Source organism: Sorex fumeus, unplaced genomic scaffold (genome assembly GCF_029834395.1).
Source record: "Sorex fumeus unplaced genomic scaffold, SorFum_2.1 ptg000128l, whole genome shotgun sequence".
Taxonomy (NCBI): Eukaryota; Metazoa; Chordata; class Mammalia; order Eulipotyphla; family Soricidae; genus Sorex; species Sorex fumeus.
The window spans coordinates 35,288,814-35,308,150 of record NW_026606185.1 but is presented as its reverse complement, the minus strand read 5'-3'; the positions used below and the strand labels follow the sequence as shown (position 1 = coordinate 35,308,150).

The following is a 19,337-nucleotide window of genomic DNA, read 5'->3' as shown; positions in this document are numbered from 1 at the left end:
ACCACATTTTACTGCTGCATTGCAGAATCTGTTAACCTTTGCAATAGTCAGGGCTGCCCCCACAGCCTAGGAGAATCGGGGCATAAGGGATTGAGTTATAAAATGAATTGGTAGCATAAACTGTTCTAAGGCTGGAAGTCCATCGTAGATAAAGTTCCTGTAATGGGGCACTCCGTGTGGTTTTTGTTGAAAAAAAAATATATAAGATTTACAGAGTGAATTGAAACCAGATTGACTGAACCTGGTCCAGTGAATGCTTGAAAAAACTAAATGCAGAAGCAAGCGGCACTGACTAAATCTGCCTCACACAAGCTTGAACAATTGGTGAGACAAGGAAATCCCAAGTATGCACTGAATGCAAGGAAAGATGTCGCCTGCTGCCAGGTGTGATAGATAATCAGAGGGTGGAGCGTGGGGTCTGAGAGCCGTAACATGAGTTTGAATTGACCATCTACTACTTAACGGCGTCAAGCCTTGGGCAAACAATTTAACCTCCCTAAGTCAGTTCCTGTGGGGCTAATAGCAGGTTCTTCCCTGCATTATCGTATTGTGCAAAGCACTTGGCATCCTTTCCTGGCACATGAGCAGCATTCAACAGAGAGCAGCAGTAACAATGTAGGCCAAGGTCTCATTGGGGTCAGAGATAAAGTGATTTTGGGGAGAGGCAGGTAAGTACAGAAGTATGTGCTTCCCTGGCCTGGGTGCAGTCGTCCTTACATTTCAGGAGTTTTGTGTGGAGGGGGCGGTGAAGGGGGGGGTAGGGGGGCAGGGCCCTTTTCTTTCAGTCTGTCTCTGGGATATTCCAAAAACTCATTAGATTCAAAAATAAGAAAATATTATCTTCATCTGGCTGTAAAAGATCCCTAATTGACAAGCTAGGATATAAAGTGATCTAGCTTTGGCAGTGAGTATGTCATTTTCAGAAACTAAGAACAGCTACACTGATATTTTTATGCATCTCAGTGTAGCCCCTTCAAGTAGGGTAGGGGTTGTGGAACGGGTATGTCAAAATGGTGGGTTTCAGCCTCTCTATTTGGGGAGAGGCAGGTTTACCACATCTAGTGGTACCCAGAGAACCGGCCCTTTGTTGTCCCCGGGAATTTAAACTGGGCTCAACTGTCACACAAGACAAATGCTTTACCTCCGGTACTATCTCTCTGGCCCCATACAGTTCACCCTTTTTAAACATGCAGACCAGTGAAAATAGGAGAACTATTTCATGGGCTACAAAAGCAAATAAAAGCCGTTACTGGGTCCAGAGTTGTAGCTCAGCAGTACGCCACTTGGTTTGCAGTAAGTGCACCCCATCCAAAAAAAAAAAAAAAAGAGTAAACGTTTCATTAGTTACAATAAAAATTTTCCCAAAACAGTATTTGTAATAGTGCCCCTACGTGACACCAATGTTAAAGTGGCACAAGCTTTTTGTGGGTTGGCACCGGTCTGAGGGCCAAAAACCTCTCAGTCGAGTCCCTGAAGAATGTTCTAGCTCTGCCCCCAAACTGTTGAGTCCTGTCAAGAAACAGAGACTTCTAAGCAGAACTTCATGGAAGTATCGAAGTTGGAAAGTTGCCTTGGCTTACTCTGCCCTCAGGAGTGACTCCACCAGATTCCGCTGCTACCAAACGTCACATCCCGGATGTATCCCCTTCCCCCAGCCCCCTGAGAATTAGGGCTCTCCCAAGACAGCTCAGAAAAAGCTGTCAAGAAAAAGCAACAAAATAAGTTTACCTAGAACTGGAGAAATGACTGGGGCTGGAGTGCAAGCTTTGCATGCCTGAGGTCCGGGTTCTGTCCCCATCACCCCCGGGTACTGCTGGGTACTGCCCAGTATCACAGGTTTGTGGGCAAGCTCAGCGGGGTAGCTATGTGCATTTGCTTGCATGCATCACCTTTTCTCCCATAGGGAAAAAATTAAGGAGCACCCTCCCAACAGAATTAGCCACAGCAACTTTATTATAGCACTGTAGCACTGTCCTCCTGTTGTTCATTGATTTGCTTCAGCGGGCACCAGTAACGTCTCCATTGTGAGACCTGTTGTTACTGTTTTTGGCTTATCAAATACGTCACAGGGAGCTTGCCAGGCTCTGCCATGTAGGTGGGATACTCTCGGTAGCTTGCTGGGCTCTCCAAAAGGGACGGAGAAATCGAACCCGGGTCAGCCGCGTGCAAGGCAAACGCACTACCTGCTGTGCTATCGCTCCAGCCCAACTTTTATTATAAATAATAAAAATGATTTATTGGGGCGTGGGGGTTCACATATAAGCCAAATGCTCTACCGCTGAGCTTCCCTCCCTCACTTTGTTCCTTCTGTGTGAAATTAGTATTAGAAAAAGCATTAACTGGAATGTTTTTCTGAAATAAACCTGTGCATTATTAATATTCAAGTGGAGGAACAAAAAAGATTAATCTGGAAGTGATTATTTACTTTTCAAAATAATTGCTCTACAAAAAGATTCACTCCAGATTCCACTAATTAATGAGGTCTCCTAAGGCATTTGACATTTAATTAATTTTAATTACAACTTTTAAGGAGTACTCTGTAAGCAAGCCCTACCTACGTGCCCATTTGTTAATTGAAATAAGGACTAAATTATTATTGTGCTTTGGCAACTTTGGAAACTAATTGCCTTTGGTTTCATGAAGGTTATTTTGTTTATAAAGGAAACCTTCTAGGCCAAGACATTTTTTTTTCTCTTGTGCCCATTGAAAGTCCCACTGCTTCGAATGTTAATAAAGGAATTGTAATAGTCTCTCTGCTAGATCTGGATTCCAATCTCTACTCTTAGGTACCATGTATACAGAATTGCATTCTGTCCGAACAGAGGAAGGTTACATACTGTTTAAAGATATCTATCATGTATTATATTCCTTGCTCAGAAAGGTCTTTATTCTCTGCCCCAGTGGCATAGTCTTCTGAGTCCGTGGAAGCACCCTGGAATTTAAACAAGTATTCTTTTCAGGGCCAATTGCCCTGTTTGCTCCCAGTTGGAGTCTGCCGGCCCCTGCCTTCTTCACCCGAGGCTTGGGGGCCATAACTCAGGTCTGTCTTAGTTTCTTACTGTCAGTATCTGAAATGGGGGGAAATCTAAGAATCGGGATTTTGAGTATAAATCATATCTGCTCCCGTGCAATTCATCAGAGAGAGGTTCGTTTTATTGCCATTTTTGTCATGATAAAACTTTAATTTGTCTTTGGCTGAAAATACCCCTGATGGTTATGTGACAGGGTTATGAACTCTTTGTATAAAAGCCTCTTTATAAATAAGATTTCATAAGGCTGTAATGATTTTGTTATCTGGGAGAGTAGGGAGTGTGGGAAGAAATGTAAAATACAGGGCAGAGGGCACTCAGCCCAGGCAAAGCTACAAAGTTCAACACCGCCAAGTTACAAGACGCTTTTCTTCGGATTGCTGATATCCTGAATTTGGCCATTTAGGGACAAAATTACAGACATTAATCTAGGTGAGTCCTGATTTAGACTAAACTTCCCTATTGTGGTCAGATAGAGAAATAGAGAGGTAGACCTTTGGGTTGTTGTTTTTTGGTTTTTGTGGGGTTTTTTCTTTCTGAATTATTATCAACATGAAAAAAATTATCTTTGCTTACCACCTCTTACCAGCGACAAAATCCCTTTGGTGACTGTCCCTGCTTCTAAGCTGCAGGGTCTATGACATGGGAGATTGTCATACATGTTGAGATATGAAAAACGTCATATCACACAGTGGTGTGGTAGATTTGAGAAACATCAGTTCGTGAAGGATCATCTCAGTAGGTTTCTCCCAGATCCACTGCTTGTATTTAAACATTGAGGAACCACTGCTACGAAAAAAAAAAAATTTTTTTTTTCCATGATCAAGCAAATAAGATGCCAAAGTGAGGTTTCCATTTTCTTCTGTTCAAGCTGTCTCTTTGGTCCAGTTATTAAAAGGCTGTGAAAGTATCGTTTCTTCAATGAAAGACAGTTCCAAAAAACACAGACTATGCAAGAAGCTTTATCGTACCCGAATGTTCCTAGTCCCACTCTATGCTATTGTATAAACACTTGGTGTGTGTTGTGTCTAACATTCTTTAAAACCGCAGGAACTGTCAGAGAAAGATAATGTCACCAGAGAAATTAGCTCACAGGTAAATGTGTATAAAATACTCCAAGTGTATATGATGCTTGAGTTTTTTTTTTCCTTAAAGCATCGACATGTAACCCTGTTTTCAACCATGCCAAAATGAACTTTGTACTTTTAAAAATTCTCATGCACTGAGAGTGATCCCTGAGCACAGAGCCAGGAGTAAACCTTGAGCATCGCAGGATGGGACCCCCAACAATAAAAAAAAAAATGTGTGTGTTGAGGGGAGGTGGCAGTTGGGCAGAGAGATAGCACAGCATGTAGGACAGATGCCTTCTGCCAACCCAGGTTTGTTCCCCAGCACCACTGTGGTCTCCTGAGCACAGAGCCAGGAGTAATCTCTGAGCACTCTGAGGTATAGCCCCCAAACCAGAAATAACTAATTGTCTTTATTGGGCTGGGGAGATCACTTGATAGACTAGTACATGCTTTGCGTGCAGGAGCTCTGAGTTCAGTCCTTAGCACTGCAGGGTTCTCTGAGCACTGCCAGGAATGACCCACTAAGCATTAAGCCAGGAGCATCTCCTGAGCACTGTTAGGAGTCCCCCATCCACAAAAAAAAAAAAAAACAATTCCCATCCATGATTTTTCATTTGTGGCTATTTCAGGGGGAGACTGTTGTTTTTCTTTTTTTTTAACACGTTTTTGATTTAGAGATAGAAGGGAATGGAGAGGGAAAGTTTAGTTAAATGCCCGCTTCTAGAGGCAGGAAATCAAGTTAAATTTCCTGGTGAGGGTTTTTAAAGAAAGTGAATTCTGTGATGCTTTTGACTAAAGATTAGACTCCTCAGAGCCTCCCCCTGAAGTGCTGGCCCCGGCTATGCAGTGGTTCTGCTCTCACCCTGAGGTGCCCAGGACCGTGTAGTAAAAGGATCAAACTCGCACACAGAAGGCGTGTGCTCCAGCCCTTTGCACTATGTCCCTTGACCTTGGGTTTGGACCAAGTGCTTCTGTATCATTCATCCTCTCTGCTGTCTTCCGGTTTTGCTGTTTTCTAGCCAGTCCTGGCCAGTAATGGCCTGGCAAAGAAAAGGAACAACAGGGATATGTGTGTCCTCTAGTTATCCCCCGTGAAAGGCAGATCCCTGGAGCTGGGGTGTGTGTGTGTGTGTGTGTGTGTGTGTGTGTGTGTGTGTGTGTGTGTGTGTATGTGTGCGCGCGCGCGCACCATGCAACTTCCTCCCCTGTTTCTTCCAGTCCCTTTCCTATAACTTCCTCTCTTGATTTGCAGCTAGTATTCTGCCTTCCAAAGGGGGGGTATCCTCACTAACTGCCCCCACTCCTCCTGTTCTAGGTTCGACGCATTTGAACCAGGCTTCTGCTCTCCTTGTCTCATTCAAACTTCATATGCTGAAAATCCAGTAACCCCTCTCCAAATCTCTCGTGCCTTCCTCACACCCTCTGTGCCTGTCCCCCTCTCCTGCCATCCACCCCACCTTCGGCTTCCAGAACACGCTCGGGCTTTGCGGTGGGCGGGAAAATCGCCTTGATTGTGTTTCTCTAGCTTCAACCTTCCCCAACTCCTCATCAGAGATCTCGAGACTGCCGTGACCTCAGATCCTGTCAGCTATAACTTTATACCTGATAACTTTCAGCTTGAACTTTACATTCTCTTATTTGGTTGTTTGGGTTTTGTTCTGGTCTTTTTTTTTTTTTTTTGGTTCTGTTATGGGGTTGAACAGAGGTTGATCACACACAAGCCAGCACCTTAACGCTCATGCTCTCTCTCCTGACATACAGAGGCTTTAGCCCCTCTGGAGAGAGGAGAGAGACTCTAGCCCACCAGCATGGTATGTTCTGTCCTTATGTAGAAGACAGATGACTGGGCCGGCCATGCAAGAGTGTTGTAAGGCCTGTGCACTGAGGCCTGGATTACATGAGAGAGAGAGAGAGGGAGAGAGAGAGAGAGAGAGAGAGAGAGAGACACTAAACTTGACTTGTACTTATGGGTACAGCGGGGGAGGTAAAGTGGCCCCAATACTTGCAGCCATTTAGAAATTCCATTGTCATTTTCACTTGTACACTGTATCACGGACTGGAGCAATAGCACAGCAGGTAGGGCATTTGCCTTGCATGAGGCCGACCCAAGTTCAATTCCTCCATTTGTCTCGGAGAGCCGTGCAAGCTACCGAGCGTATCCTGCCCACATGGCAGAGACTGGCAAGCTCCCCATGGCATATTCAATATGCCAAAAACAGTAACAACAAGTCTCACAATGGAGACGTAACTGGTGCTCGCTTGAGTAAAACAGTGAACAACAGGGAGGACAGTGCCACACTGTGTCATATGGGGTGGGGGAGAAGAGTTGCTGGAGGTCATCAGTACATCTGCTGCCCACCTCCCCACCCCCGGCCACTTTGTTGTCCCTATTGGAAGGACAGAAAAAAAAAATGCATCAGCCAAATAACTTACCAGCAGCAGTTTACACTTAAAAGCATCAGAGCCATTCCTGGCTTTCTTTTTTAAGCATGAATTTTTGTTGTATTTTTGGTGCAACCCATTAGTCTGGCATTCTGTGTGACGTATCTGTGTCAGAGGTGACACATCCTGAAAGCCTTGCCATCCCCAGGGCTGCAGCAGCAGTGGCAGTGCCCGCTGTTTGCTGGGGCCGATGGGAAATCCCGGGGATGCAGGGAGCCATTCTCATAGCTGCGTGCAGTGTTCTCAGATGGGGCAGGGACTGCCCGAGGGTCATGCCAGAGGAGTTGACGTTTCTGTGGAGATGGTGGAGAAGCAGAGAGCGAGCCAGGAAAGCAAATCTGTGTTCAGGGGACACTGTTTTGTCCTTAGGCCACTAGTGGTGCTCAGGGGCTACTCCTAATCTGGTGCTCGGGGGAGCATGTGGTGCTGGGGATGAAACCACCCCTCGCACATGGAGAGTGTGCATTCCATGGTGGCCACTTGGGCCACGTTGGATGCGTCTCTGTGTTCATAGACAGGAGGAGGGGGAGAAATCACCAGCCAGATGAAGTGAGGTGGGATGAGTCCTTCTTGCAGGAGGCAGTGGCTGGCCGCAGAGAGCCTGTGTGGACGGACGGCAGGGGGGACTGTCCTTTGTCCAGTCACTTGGGGGTGCCACTGGGAAGGGGAGTAATAGAAGGAAAGTCACATGCCGCGACTTCCGGGAGGAATGTGCTGAAAGTGTAGCACTTGAAAGTGAAATTGAGGGGGGCTGGAGTGATAGCACAGCGGGTAAGGGCATTTGCATTGCACACGGGTTCGACCCGGGTTCGATTCCCAGCATCCCATATGGTCCCCTGAATACCGCCAGGAGTAATTCTTGAGTGCATGAGCCAGGAGTAAGTCCTGTGCATTGCTGAGTGTGATCCAAAAAGAAAAAAAAGTGAAATTGAATCATGAGGGGGAAATGGAAACAAGGCGATGGGCCCCTTAGTCTTGTAAAATGCCTTTTGTTGTCAAAGAAAATTCATTTCAAGTACAGCTCTTTTCAGGAGGTGGAGGGAGGGGAGGGACTGGGCCCCTGCTCAGCTGTGTGCAAGGCATCCCCCTGACTCTGCACCTAGGGATCACTCCAGGCAGCCTCAGGGGCGCCATATGGGGGTCGGGAATCAAACCCAGGTGGGCCTTGTGCAAGGCAAGTGTGTGCCCGCCCCCCTGTGGCAGCTCTCCTGACTTGGAATTAAAGTCCCATGCTGAATGAAATCCAGTACCAAAATGAATACTGGTCATCAGAGTGTATAGATCGGAAATCATAAGCCCTCCTGCTTGTGACCTCTGAATCCCAAACAGATGAAAGTGGAATCAAAAAATCCCAAACATATGATACTTTTTAAATTAATGTATGTGTGCATATTTTCCATTGAAGTGAGAGTAGTTTATAACTTCCATAGGTTTCCAGTAAATACAGCATTATCATTCAACTTGCTTAGGGCCCACAAAGGCGATCATTTCGGTGGATTGTAGTGAACTTTGATTTCAGGAGATGCAGTTAAGGACCTTCCCGAATGAACCTGCGTACTGGGGCCCCAAGTTTTCATGTTACACTTTCATTTTGCGAGAAAGTTAACTAGGTAACGTTAAAAGTGAAACTCAAATTTGAAAGCAGCTCACCAAAACATTTCAGCCTCCTGTATCCAAAAACTGCTACGTTAAGGATATGCAGCTGGAGCCAGAGAGGTAGCCCAGTGGGCAGGGCATGCGCGTGCCTCACACCCCAGATGGCCCCCCACAGCCCTTCTGGGTGTGCCTCTAGCCAAAATAAAGCACATTTATAGGACATTCGTCATCTCAGTGTGTAGTGGCACACAGGCAAAAATCATATATGCCATACAAAGAGATTTAGAAGTTGATCTTCCGTCTCAGCAAAATAGCGGCTCAATTCTTATCATGACTGAAGCCCCTTTAAGACTGTTTTTATTTAGTTTCATTTTGAATTGCTTTTTCACCCAACCTGGATTTCAGGGAGCCTGGTTCATGGGTCAGGTATTTGCCCTGCTTGCTGCTGAGCTCAGTTCAATCCCCGGCACCCTGCATGGTCCATTGAGCAGCGCCAGGAGAGATTCCTGAGAGGAGAGCCAGGAGTGAGCCCTGAGCATCATCCCGCCGCCTCCTTGCAGAAGGAGAATTCCTTCCCTTTGACCTCTGGTGAGGACACTCACTGTCCTCCCACACAGCAGAGTCTGTCTCCAGGCCCAGAGAAAGACTGCTGACTGCTGACACACTACATCTCCTAACTCTCTCTCTCTCTCTCTCTCTCTCTCTCTCTCATTCTTTCCCCCTTCTCTGGTGTCAAGTGGCCACACCGAAACCTTTTCAGTATCTTCATGGCCACCTGAAGGTTGGCAGTCAGCATGCCCACTATGCTGTAGCCGCTGTGGGCACTGCCACCACCAGATGCATCTTTTCTCTGCCTCATCTTCACACCCCCCCCCCCAGTGAAGACTGGCAGACTGTCCGGGTGGGGGTGGGGGTGGGGGTGGGGCAGAGCCACATTCAGATGACCTGGCGCCAGGCAGGTCAGCAGAGCAGGAGGGGAAAAGCCTTCCCAAGGTCACAGTCCATGGCCAGTCACTGCTTTCCTGAGTTCCAAGCGTGGGTCCCTGAGTTTCCGTGATGCTCGTGCCTGTGGCCATTGGCATCTCACAATGCCTCAGTGATGTCTGGGAGCGTTGCTAATGAGACAGCCAGTTTAATGACTAATTCCGTCATGTAGATCCTGTGTTTCTCAAGAAGGGGCCACGTGATATTCCAAGGGGGCCACAGGTGAAGATAAAGCAAAGAAGGGGTGCTCATGGCAGGAGACAAGTGGACCATCTGCTAAGATGGGGCCACAGAAAGAAAATAAGATTGAAGGGACCTCAGTCAGAAGAGGATTGAGAAATATTGTTAGACCTCTTTTGAAAGTTTTTTTATTGAATCACTGTGAGATACATAGCTACAAAGTTGTTCGTAATTGGGTTTCAGTCATACAGTGTTCCAGCAACCTTCCCTTTACCAATGTACGTTTCCCACCAAAAATGTCCCCAGTTTCTGTCTACTACTGCCCCCAGTCTGTCTGTCTGTCTGTCTGTCTGTCTGTCTCTCTCTCTCTCTCTCTCTCTCTCTCTCTCTCTCTCTCTCGCATTATGTTTGCAGTACAGGTATTATTGAAAGGTTATCATGTATATGCCTTTACCTATTTTCAGTACTCAGTTCTTGATCATTTCCAACTGTCTTTCTAAATCAAATCCAACATTTGCTTAGCGGCAAACCATCTCCCTGGGTACTGAGAAGGGATTACTTTAAATTCTTAAATGTCAGCAGACAGGCCTGAAGGGGCAACTCACTGAGCATGCGCTGTGCTCACCTGAGCTCGGGTTCGCCTGAGCAGCCCTGGGAGCAATCCCCAACCAAGCATAGAGCCAGGAGCGGGCCCCTTCGCACTGCTGGGTGTGGCCTCAGACCAGGCAAACATGCCTCTTATAATAACTGATGGGCTCATGATCGCCTCACACTTTCCATGATTCTCTCCAACTACATAGAACCAAGCACATCTGTGGTACTGCTGCACGGGTCCATCCTGATTCTCTGAGTTTCCCAAAGAAAGGTGGAAAGGCAGTTGGGTACTTGACTCACGCAGCAAGAAGATGACAGTATGTGTTTTTATTTGTTTGGGGGCCACATTGGACTCTGTTCAGGTCTTACTCCTGGCTCAGTGCTCAGGGATCAATCCTGGTGATGCTTGAGGGGCTGCATGAGGTACCAGGGATCGATCCCAGGCCGGCCACGTGCAAGGCAAGCACCCTACCCACTGTATGATGTATCTTGGTGACTTAATTTTGTAACTGGTATGCACCACCCAAAAACCTGGGTGTGGGGTGATAAGCCAGAACCTCTGTGTCCTTCCTCTCAGCTTAAGGTCCCAGCTGGAGAGAGAGTACCAGGGGTGAGGTGCTTGTCCCGAGCACTGCCAGGATATACCCAAACTCTGAGCGTCAACCCGTGTGGTTCAATACCTTCTGCCCAAAAGAGACCCCGGAATGACGCAGGCACCCCTGTAGGCAGGCTAGGTGACCTTACACTGACCGCAAGTCTTCCCAAGTTTCTCCCCAGCCTTCAATTGCTGCCACGACCTCTGACAGTACTCAGGAGGTCTGGGGGTCCCTCCTGGCAAGTCTCAGCCACATAGGCAGACCAGTGGTGCCATGCAAGGCCACCAAAATGAGGCACCCACAGTGCCAGATCAAGCAGGGCTCTGTACTGTGTCCCCCACCCCCACCATCTTGTTAAAAGCTCGAGGGGGAAGAAAGCCTGTTGCTTTGAAGAGCAGAACTACTCCCCAGAAGGGCTTCTTCTGATCAATAGATCTCTATGGGGCTGTGCCCTGGGGTCATCAACCCTCCAGGTGGAGACCCAGTCCTGGAAGAAGCAGAGTGTCACATATGACACTTTCTAAATTTACATTATGTTTGGCCTTTTTTTATTTTCTTTTTTTTTTTCTTTTCTTTTTTTTTTTTTTTTTTTTTTTTGCTTTTTGGGTCACACTCAGCAATGCACAGGGGTTACTCCTGGCTCATGCACTCCTCCGGAATTACTTCTGGCAGTGCTCGGGATGCTGGGAATTGAACCCAGGTCGACTACATGCAACGCAAATGCCTTACGTGCTCTGCTATTGTTCTAACCCCTATATAAAGGTAAAGGTAAAGGCCCTCCCGTTGTTCATCGATTTGCTCCAGCGGGCCCAGTAACGTCTCCATTGGAGATTTTGTTGTTACTGTGTTTGGCATATCGAATACATCACGGGTGGCTTGCCAGGCTCTGCCGTGTGGGCAAGATACTCTCAGTAGCTTGCCGGGCTCTCTGAGAGGGGCGGAGGAATCGAACTCAGGTCCGCCATGTTTGCTGCGTGCAAGGCAAACGCCCTACCGCTGTGCTATTGCTCCAGCCCGTATATATATATATATATTTTTTTATTGAAGCAGAAGTGGTGTGTAACATTACATAGGTTTCAGGTATACCACATTATAATCCCACATTGTGGATGCTAGATATCCTCCAAAACTCTTCATTTTTACATTCTGTTTGAGGCCCAGTGAATTTGAGTCCTATTAGTGAGACTGTGTTTCATGCATGAGTATTGCCACCCCATGCTCTCCACCTGAGCCTCAGCTTAAATCGCTACCTTTGCAGGTAGAAGCCTTTGCTTCCTCCCCAGGGCAACAGGACCTCAACTTTGGGGTTTTCTCTGGGGAGAGGACAGACTTGGGAAGCCCCTTATGAGTGAGTGCTAAAAGCTCATTTCATTGCTAACAAAGCAGACAGGAAGTGCCTGTCTCGTGGTTTTTATTATCCCAGAACTGCTGGCAAGAAGGGAATAGAAGGTACAGATGCAAAAGATGCAGGACCTCGGAGCGGGGGGGGGGGGGGGGGGCGGGTGGCGGGAGGGGGGGCTGGCGTTTTTTATGAGATTGACTTGCCTTCTTTACTAACCAATGTTCTGTAGGGTAAAGTCACAGAACCAGGGACAAACTGCCCCCTGCTGGCGGACATGCAAAAGTGCATTTTCAAATGTGCCCAGATTCGTTCCAAGGCGTCTGCTCCGTCCGAGGGTCTACAGGCTGGGTGGTGGGCTGATCTGACTCCTGAATGTGCTCCAGATCCTCTCTGCAGGGGGCAAGGAGGAAGGACAGAGCGCTGCTGGCTCGAAGCACACTCGGCTGGGTTTGCTTTCTGTCCAGTGTCCCCCAGCTGGCGAGAAAGGCATGCTCTCACGCCCCCCTGTGCCCAGTAATTTGCAGTCTGCTCATTCCTAGTTGAGGCAAAGACACCCCGAGTGGGAGGCAGCAATATGTGGCCCTGGAGAAGGTTCAGCGTCCCCTAAGGCTTGGGTCGAACTGGATTCCGTGGAACCGTGAATCAGAGAATTTAATCTTGCGTTCAGATCAGGGTGGCTTACGTCCTCCTTAGTGTTTCCCTAATCCTTACCCATCACTCCAGCCTGAGCTATGTTTATGTCCTGGCGACACCTGGCTGTCACCAAGCCATTTCCTTGTGCAGATGGGCCGTTCCCAGCTGGGACGCACGGGCCACTGGTCACTCTGTGCTTGGCCAGTCTTCGTGTTAGCCAGGATGGTCGCAAGTCCCACCCTCGTTCTCGCACCTGAGAACTGTGGGAGAACAGACAGTTGGCCAGCACGGCTAACCCAGAGTGTTCTTTCCCACCAGGTCAGGGAAGAATGCCGTCTCCTGAACGCCCCACCTGTTCCGCCCCGAAGCGCCAAGCCTCTGTCCACCAGCCCCTCCATCCCTCCGCGCACCGCCAAGCCCGCGCGGCCACAGACACGCTCGCCCAGCCCCACCCTGTCCTACTACTCTTCAGGGCTCCACGACATGTAAGTCTTTGTGCCAGGCCTGCGTGCCCACGAGTCCCCTCTTGGGCTGGGCCTGGCTTCCTACAGACACTCCATGAGATGGGGACCTGCAGGATGTGGGAGACACAGATATTCTTAGTTGGGTTGTTTATTTATTTTTTTCCCATGGGGGATGATTTTTTTGATATTACTGAAGAGAATGATGGAGCCCCTGTATGTTTTGAGTTGCAAGGGAGTCTCTGGAACAATGTCCCAGAAGGAAAACAGACAAAGTAGATGCGAGACTCAGTGACGAAAGCCCCCTAAGTTGTCCTGTAAGTGGCTCATGCTTCTGTGGGGTCCAGAGCGATAGCACCGAGGGAAGGATGCTTACCTTGCATGATGCCGACCCAGGTTTGCTCCTCAGGCACTCTGATGATTCCCCTGAGCTCTGCTAGGAGTGATCCCTGAGCACAGAGCCAGGAGTAAGCCCTGAGCACCTCTGGGTGTGGCACAGTAACAAAATAAAGAACCCAGGACAGATAACTGGGGTTTTTTTGGAATATTTCTCCCTTCCTCACATTACTGAATGGAAATTGGGGGCGAGGGGGGGGTAATGTCACAGTGTCACAGAGCATAAAGAAGCCAACCCGAAGTGATGGGCCACAAGCTCTCACTCCCCCTGGTAGACCTGTGGCTGACCCAGGGCTGCTGCACACCCCCCTCCAAAATCATCCATCGCTGCTCCCAGGGGCTCCTGGGTAGTACATGAGCAAAGAATGTACTGGACATCTGTAGTGTTTTAAATCATTATATCCGGATGCATAATTAGACACATTTTATTTAATGCTTTTACACATGGCCATCGGTGTAGACCACTGGTGATTCACTTAGATGTAGTTTAATGGACACAAATTGCAGCACTGGTGTCAACATCAAAGATTTTATTTCTGTCACTTGTTTTTTATTTGGTATTTTGGATCACACCTGGCAGTACTGGGGTGAGGTTGGGGGTGGGGGGGGGCTTCCCCAGGGGTTTCCCCGACTCAGAGATCAGGGATGGAACCCAAGCCTCCAGCAGCCGTCTAGCTCATTGAGCCATCTCTCCTGCCCTCCAGATCTTTCCTTTATGAACCCCGTTGAGATTCGCGGGGCCTGTATTGAATTTCTGATGCAAAAAAAAAAAAAAAAAAAAAAGCATCCTCCCCCAACCCTTAACTACAGTTTTTTTTTTTTTACTAGAAAGTGACATGTATGGGACGAGGAAAGATTTGGGTAAGTTTAGCTGGGGATTTTTTTGTTTGTTTTTTAATTTTTTGGTTTTAGGTCACACCTGGCCATGCTTAGGGCTTCACACTTGCACTCAGGGATCACTCCTGGCACTGCTGGGGGACCCTATGGGATGCCGGGGGATTGAACCGGGGTCCGCTGCGTGCAAGGCAAGCGCCCTGCCTGCTGTGGCTGTTGCTCCGGCCCTGGCTTTGTATTGTTCTGGCCTGATCACCCTCTCTTGTGTTTGCTTTTTCAGCAGCGTTCCTAAAAGTGAGCCGAGCCCCTCCGAGAGCGCCCCGGTCTCCTGCTACCCGTGCCCGCGGGTGAAGGCGGAGGCCGGGGACCTCAAATCCCCGCTGGGCAGTCCGGCCACGGAGGCGCTGTCCTCGCGGCTGTCGTGGCCCAACCACTACCTGGGCGCGTCGGAGGCGCAGACCCGCAGTGACTTCCTGCAGGAGCCCAGCCGCAGCTACAGCTACCCGCGACCCAAGGCGCCGGCCACACCAAAGAGGAACTGCCCCGCGCCCTGCGAGCTGGACGGCCGCGCGCCCCCCGGCAGCCCCCCGAGCCCCGAGCCCGCAGGATGCAGCGGCGGCGGCGGCGGCCAGGGCTGCCCCAAGTCGGCCAGCTACTCCCTGGAGAGCACCGAGGACAAGGCGCTGGCCGCCGGCCCCGCCAAGCAGAGCATCTCGTGCCCCGCGCTCCCGCCCAGGGCCCCGAAGCCAGCGGAAGAGAAAACGGCCTCCGAAACCTCCCCGTTGCCTCTGCAAATCGATGGTGCTGAGGAAGACCCGCCGTCGGGCTCGCCGGACCTCTCCGAGGACCAGTACTTCGTGCCAAAGGGCATGCAGGACCTCTTCCCCGGGCCCTACCCCTTCTCGTCGCCGCTGCACGTGCAGCTGGCCCCGCGCTCCTGCGGCGACGGCTCGCCCTGGCAGCCCCCCGCCGACCTGGCCGGACTCTCCATCGAAGAGGTGGCCAAGTGCTTACGGTTCATTGGCCTGTCGGAGGACGTCATCGCCTTCTTTGCGACCGAAAAGATCGATGGCAACTTGCTGGTCCAGCTCACGGAGGAGATCCTCTCGGAGGATTTCAAATTGAGCAAACTGCAGGTGAAGAAGATAATGCAATTCATTCATGGCTGGAGGCCCAAAATATAGCCAAGGAACCCCAGCTGGCATTGGACAAAACTGACCAATTTGTATGCTAGAGGGGTGGGCTGGGACGCAGTGTCATGTTTTTGAGGGTTTTTTTGTTTGTTTGTTTGTTTGTTTTGTTCTGGGATTTTTGTGGGGTTTTTTTTTTTTTGCACTAAAAACCTTCTCTGTAAATAGGGATAAGAGAAACTCTTACTATGCAGATTATGCTTTTGAATGGGGAACAGGCTATTTTGTACATCAATAAAAATGCTGTACAGAACACTTGGAGGTGTGCCTTGTACGTCACTCAACACTCAACACTCAACAGCTGCTAAAAGACAGAAGGCATATTCAGAGAAGTAATTCTTGGGAGTATTGTATGGGAGAAGGTATGATATTTATTACAAAGTAGCCAAAGCTGAAAGACAGACTAAGAATCTTTAAAAATAAAAACACTTTTGAACAATAATTCCCTGCTTTGGGGGGGAATCTACTTTAGACAATTCACTCTGTTCTGTGCTCTGTTGTTTGTATGGATTGCTTAAATGCTAATTGTTTTACTCTTGTGCCTGAAAATGTTAGTGGTATGAAATGACACTTTAATGTTACATGCTTGGTGGGGATCTTTCCTTCAGAAGATATTTTCCAAAAGTTGTGTATTGACAGATGATATATGATGCCCTTGGGAGTAATACAAACGTGACCACAATTTATCTGTAACTGCTGCTAATTTTATTGAGCAGAGAAAAGAAAATATATACATATATGTACATATGCATATACTTATGTGTATGTATACATAATGCGAGTCTGATATTTTTAGATAACATCTGTTTGTTTTCAAATATCCATCGCGGCTCTCTTAGGACGAGTGGACCGAAGTGATTCCAAAGATTCTCAATCCTGCCCCCTCGATGCTGTCTCCTTAGGCTTCGTCCCTGAAAACTTGGAACAGATCAGTCAAGAGTTTGTGTTTAAGAGTGAAATTTGATTGTAAACTCATCCTGTACTGATGTCTGACAATGAGAGGTCTGAGGACCACTTCCAAGAGCAAGTTAGGTATTTTCAACGTGCTTTATGCTTTAGGAGAACTCAGAAGTCAAATTAGTTGTGATATGTGCTACATCTGTTGAATAATCTCAAAGTCTTAATGAATACTTGTTTAGTTGATCAACTTTCTGCTCTTCCTTTCCATTCTTCCAAAGAAAATACATCATTACATACTTTTATTCCAAGAATTTCAAAACATTAGTCTAACACTTGTTGCCAAATTAAATATTCCAGAGGATAATAGCATCATCATTCTAGACTTTTTTGAACAATTAGAAATCTTGGGAAAGTTTTAGTTCACCAAACAAAGCCTCACCCCTGCACACTCCCTCCCCCGACAGCCTACACACATACCATCTGTCCCCAGAGTCTAGAAGTATACACAGACAGGTGTGACCGTGACTTGGGGATTCATTTATATTTACTGTACTTCCTGCTTACCAAAATAAATAAATTTAAAGACCCACCAGTCTAGTTTTGTAAACCTGTGCAATAATATGTCTTCCTTTGCTTTAGGAAGATATTTTGATTCCTCTCTTGGTTTAGAGTTGAGATCAACTATATCTCCTTTCATTTTCTGTCTTACATTTCTTCCATTTGAAACGGCATTTCTCTCAGACCCACGCCCACCCACACACACCTGTCAAATGTAAATAGTAACAGTCAAAAGAACCCCATAGAACTGCCCTGTGAGTTTTGTCAAAAGTTATTACTACAGGGCCAGAGAGATAGTACAGCTGGTAAGGTGTTTGCCTTGCATGCAGCTGACCTGGGTTTGATCCCTGGCATCCCATATGTTCCCCCTTGCCCACCAGGAACGATCCCTGAGCACAGAGCCAGGGGTAAATCCTGGGCACAGCCAGGTGTGGCACAAGAACTAAAAAGACAAAAGAAAGTCACCAACATTTGCGGGTACTGCCCACCTGCCATGAGGCCCCCTCAGTTACTCCCGACATGAAAGGCCTCTTTCCACAGCCAGACCCACCTCTAAGAACTTCCCTTCAAAGGAAAATCCAAGAGGCTGAGATGAAAACATTGCACATTTTCTTGGGCAGACCCTTCCTGAATTGATTCAAAAACCGTTAACCCCACAGAAACAGCAAATGCCTTTTTATCTTTCCTCTTTGATTCTTTTGTGAAATCTTGACACCACTGTTTCTGAGTTTTTTTTATCTTGGGATATTTTTGTCAAGTTAATAGTGATGGGCAGCGTGGAGACCCCTTAAGGGCAGGCGCTGTGGCCTCTGACTCACTGACTCCAGACTCACTGGGCATCTTTCATATGTCAGGCCCTAGGCCGGCGGCACTCAGTAATACTAAAACAGAGACTCAGCGACTGCCCATCTGGAGCTCGTGATGTTTATATTTAAGCACAGCGGCTGAGAGAGACTGGGTGTGTGTGAAGGGGACCTGTGCGGGCCTCGGGCAGTTGGCTGCTGGGAGACTTGAGCGTGTCTTATCTTTAAAGGACCCCCAAATGAGAGAAATGGCAGCCGCTATTAAAGGGGTAAAAAATGGATGCCACAAGATCATTAAAACTTGAAGTAAGTTGAAGGCAGAAAGTAACCCTGGCAAGTGTTCTCTTCCAGATTGGGAATTTTTGTTGTGGCGGTTGTCGTTGTCGTAAATCTCTTTGGCATCTGTAAAGCCCCGGAGGTCCTTCCACTGGAGGCAGGCACAGGCAGAGAGTCAGGCCCAGCCTGCAGGAACCGGGTGGGAAGGAAAGGCCCTTCCCCACGAAGATGGGGCGATGAAAAGTTCCCTATAGAGATGCCCGCCAACAACCTTTTCCAGCCAACTTACTCAAGACTGAATTCATCTTCTGGAAAGTTCCCTGTAGTTGGTACAGAGAACTGTAGTGCTTTAGGTCCAGGAAGCACCCTTTGGAGAGGGAAATTAAATTCACAGTGCAAATACCCCGTCAGGAAAGAAAATCAGCAATAAACCAAACCAGGCAGCCAAAAGGTAAAATGTGGATGTGCCTTGTGTTGAGAGAACGAAACCCTCAGATCAGTTCCATGTCCGAATCTCATAGACCCAGCAAGTTCTGCTTATGAACTGTGAAATAAACAGTTCTCCTCTTTGAACCCCCAGACACCGTTCAGGTTCAGGACATGGCAGCAAGTTGCCCTTTCAACTAAACAGCAGTGTTTATTCTTGTTGATGTAGACGAAGACAATCATGTGGGAAATATTATGACATCCTTCCAGCTGTTTTCAGATGCTATTATAAACACACTCCGCTCACATTCCAGAACCACCTGTACATCATCCGTACAGCTTCTCCACAAGTCCAGGGAGAAGGTGCGGGTGGATAGAGGGTCCTTCATTTTCCAAACACTTTGTACAACAAAACACTTTGGTACAACATCATTATTCATCATGCTGAAACAGTAAAGGACTAACATTCTGAATAACCAACGGGAAAGCCAAACAGTTCTCCAAAGAACCTCACAAGCTCTTCAAAGACATTTTCTCAACTGCAGTCTGCGAGATGAGTCCAGTCTGCTGGTGGACACGCAGGACTTGTAGAAATTAGGATCGTTATTCAATTCCCATTATTTTTCTAGTAACCGGCAAGCTACCGAGAGTATTCGATATGCCAGACACAGTAACAACAAAGTCTCCAATGGAGACGTTACTGGGCCCGCTCGAGCAAATCGACGATCAACGGGAGGGCCTTTACCTTTTCTAGTAACCACATGCCACCAGGCAGCAAGGGCCCAAGGAATTAAATGTGCAGAGTGTGCAAATAAGGGAAAATTGAACCTGTGCCTGTGTGAGAGGGAGATTTGGGGAATTGTGGCCACTTGTCAAATCGCACCATTTAGCCTTCAAATTTTGATGTTTTAAAGTATTTGTGAAAGCCAGAAACAAAGGGTAAGCATTTTAATTTGCGCTCTAGATAAATATCTTCTGTAATTTTGCTGCTCTGTCTAATTTTTAGGCTATGAATTTTGTGATGAGT

The 19,337-nt window shown here is 47.7% G+C and overlaps 1 protein-coding gene across 3 annotated transcripts in view; it reads left to right on the top strand.

The window, feature by feature from the left end:
* The window catches only part of GAREM1 (GRB2 associated regulator of MAPK1 subtype 1), a 213,814-nt gene extending 194,876 nt beyond the window's left edge, over nucleotides 1–18,938 (top strand). For 2 of the 3 annotated variants that reach the window (XM_056138159.1, XM_056138161.1), the window contains 2 exons: nucleotides 12,785–12,951; nucleotides 14,438–18,938. In XM_056138159.1, the coding sequence (XP_055994134.1) occupies nucleotides 12,785–12,951; nucleotides 14,438–15,341 (1,071 nt within the window). In that variant the 3' untranslated portion in view covers nucleotides 15,342–18,938. The remainder of the gene's footprint in view (nucleotides 1–12,784; nucleotides 12,952–14,437) is intronic. The other variant, XM_056138160.1, reaches the window with a different exon arrangement.
* Nucleotides 18,939–19,337: the final 399 nt, after the last annotated feature.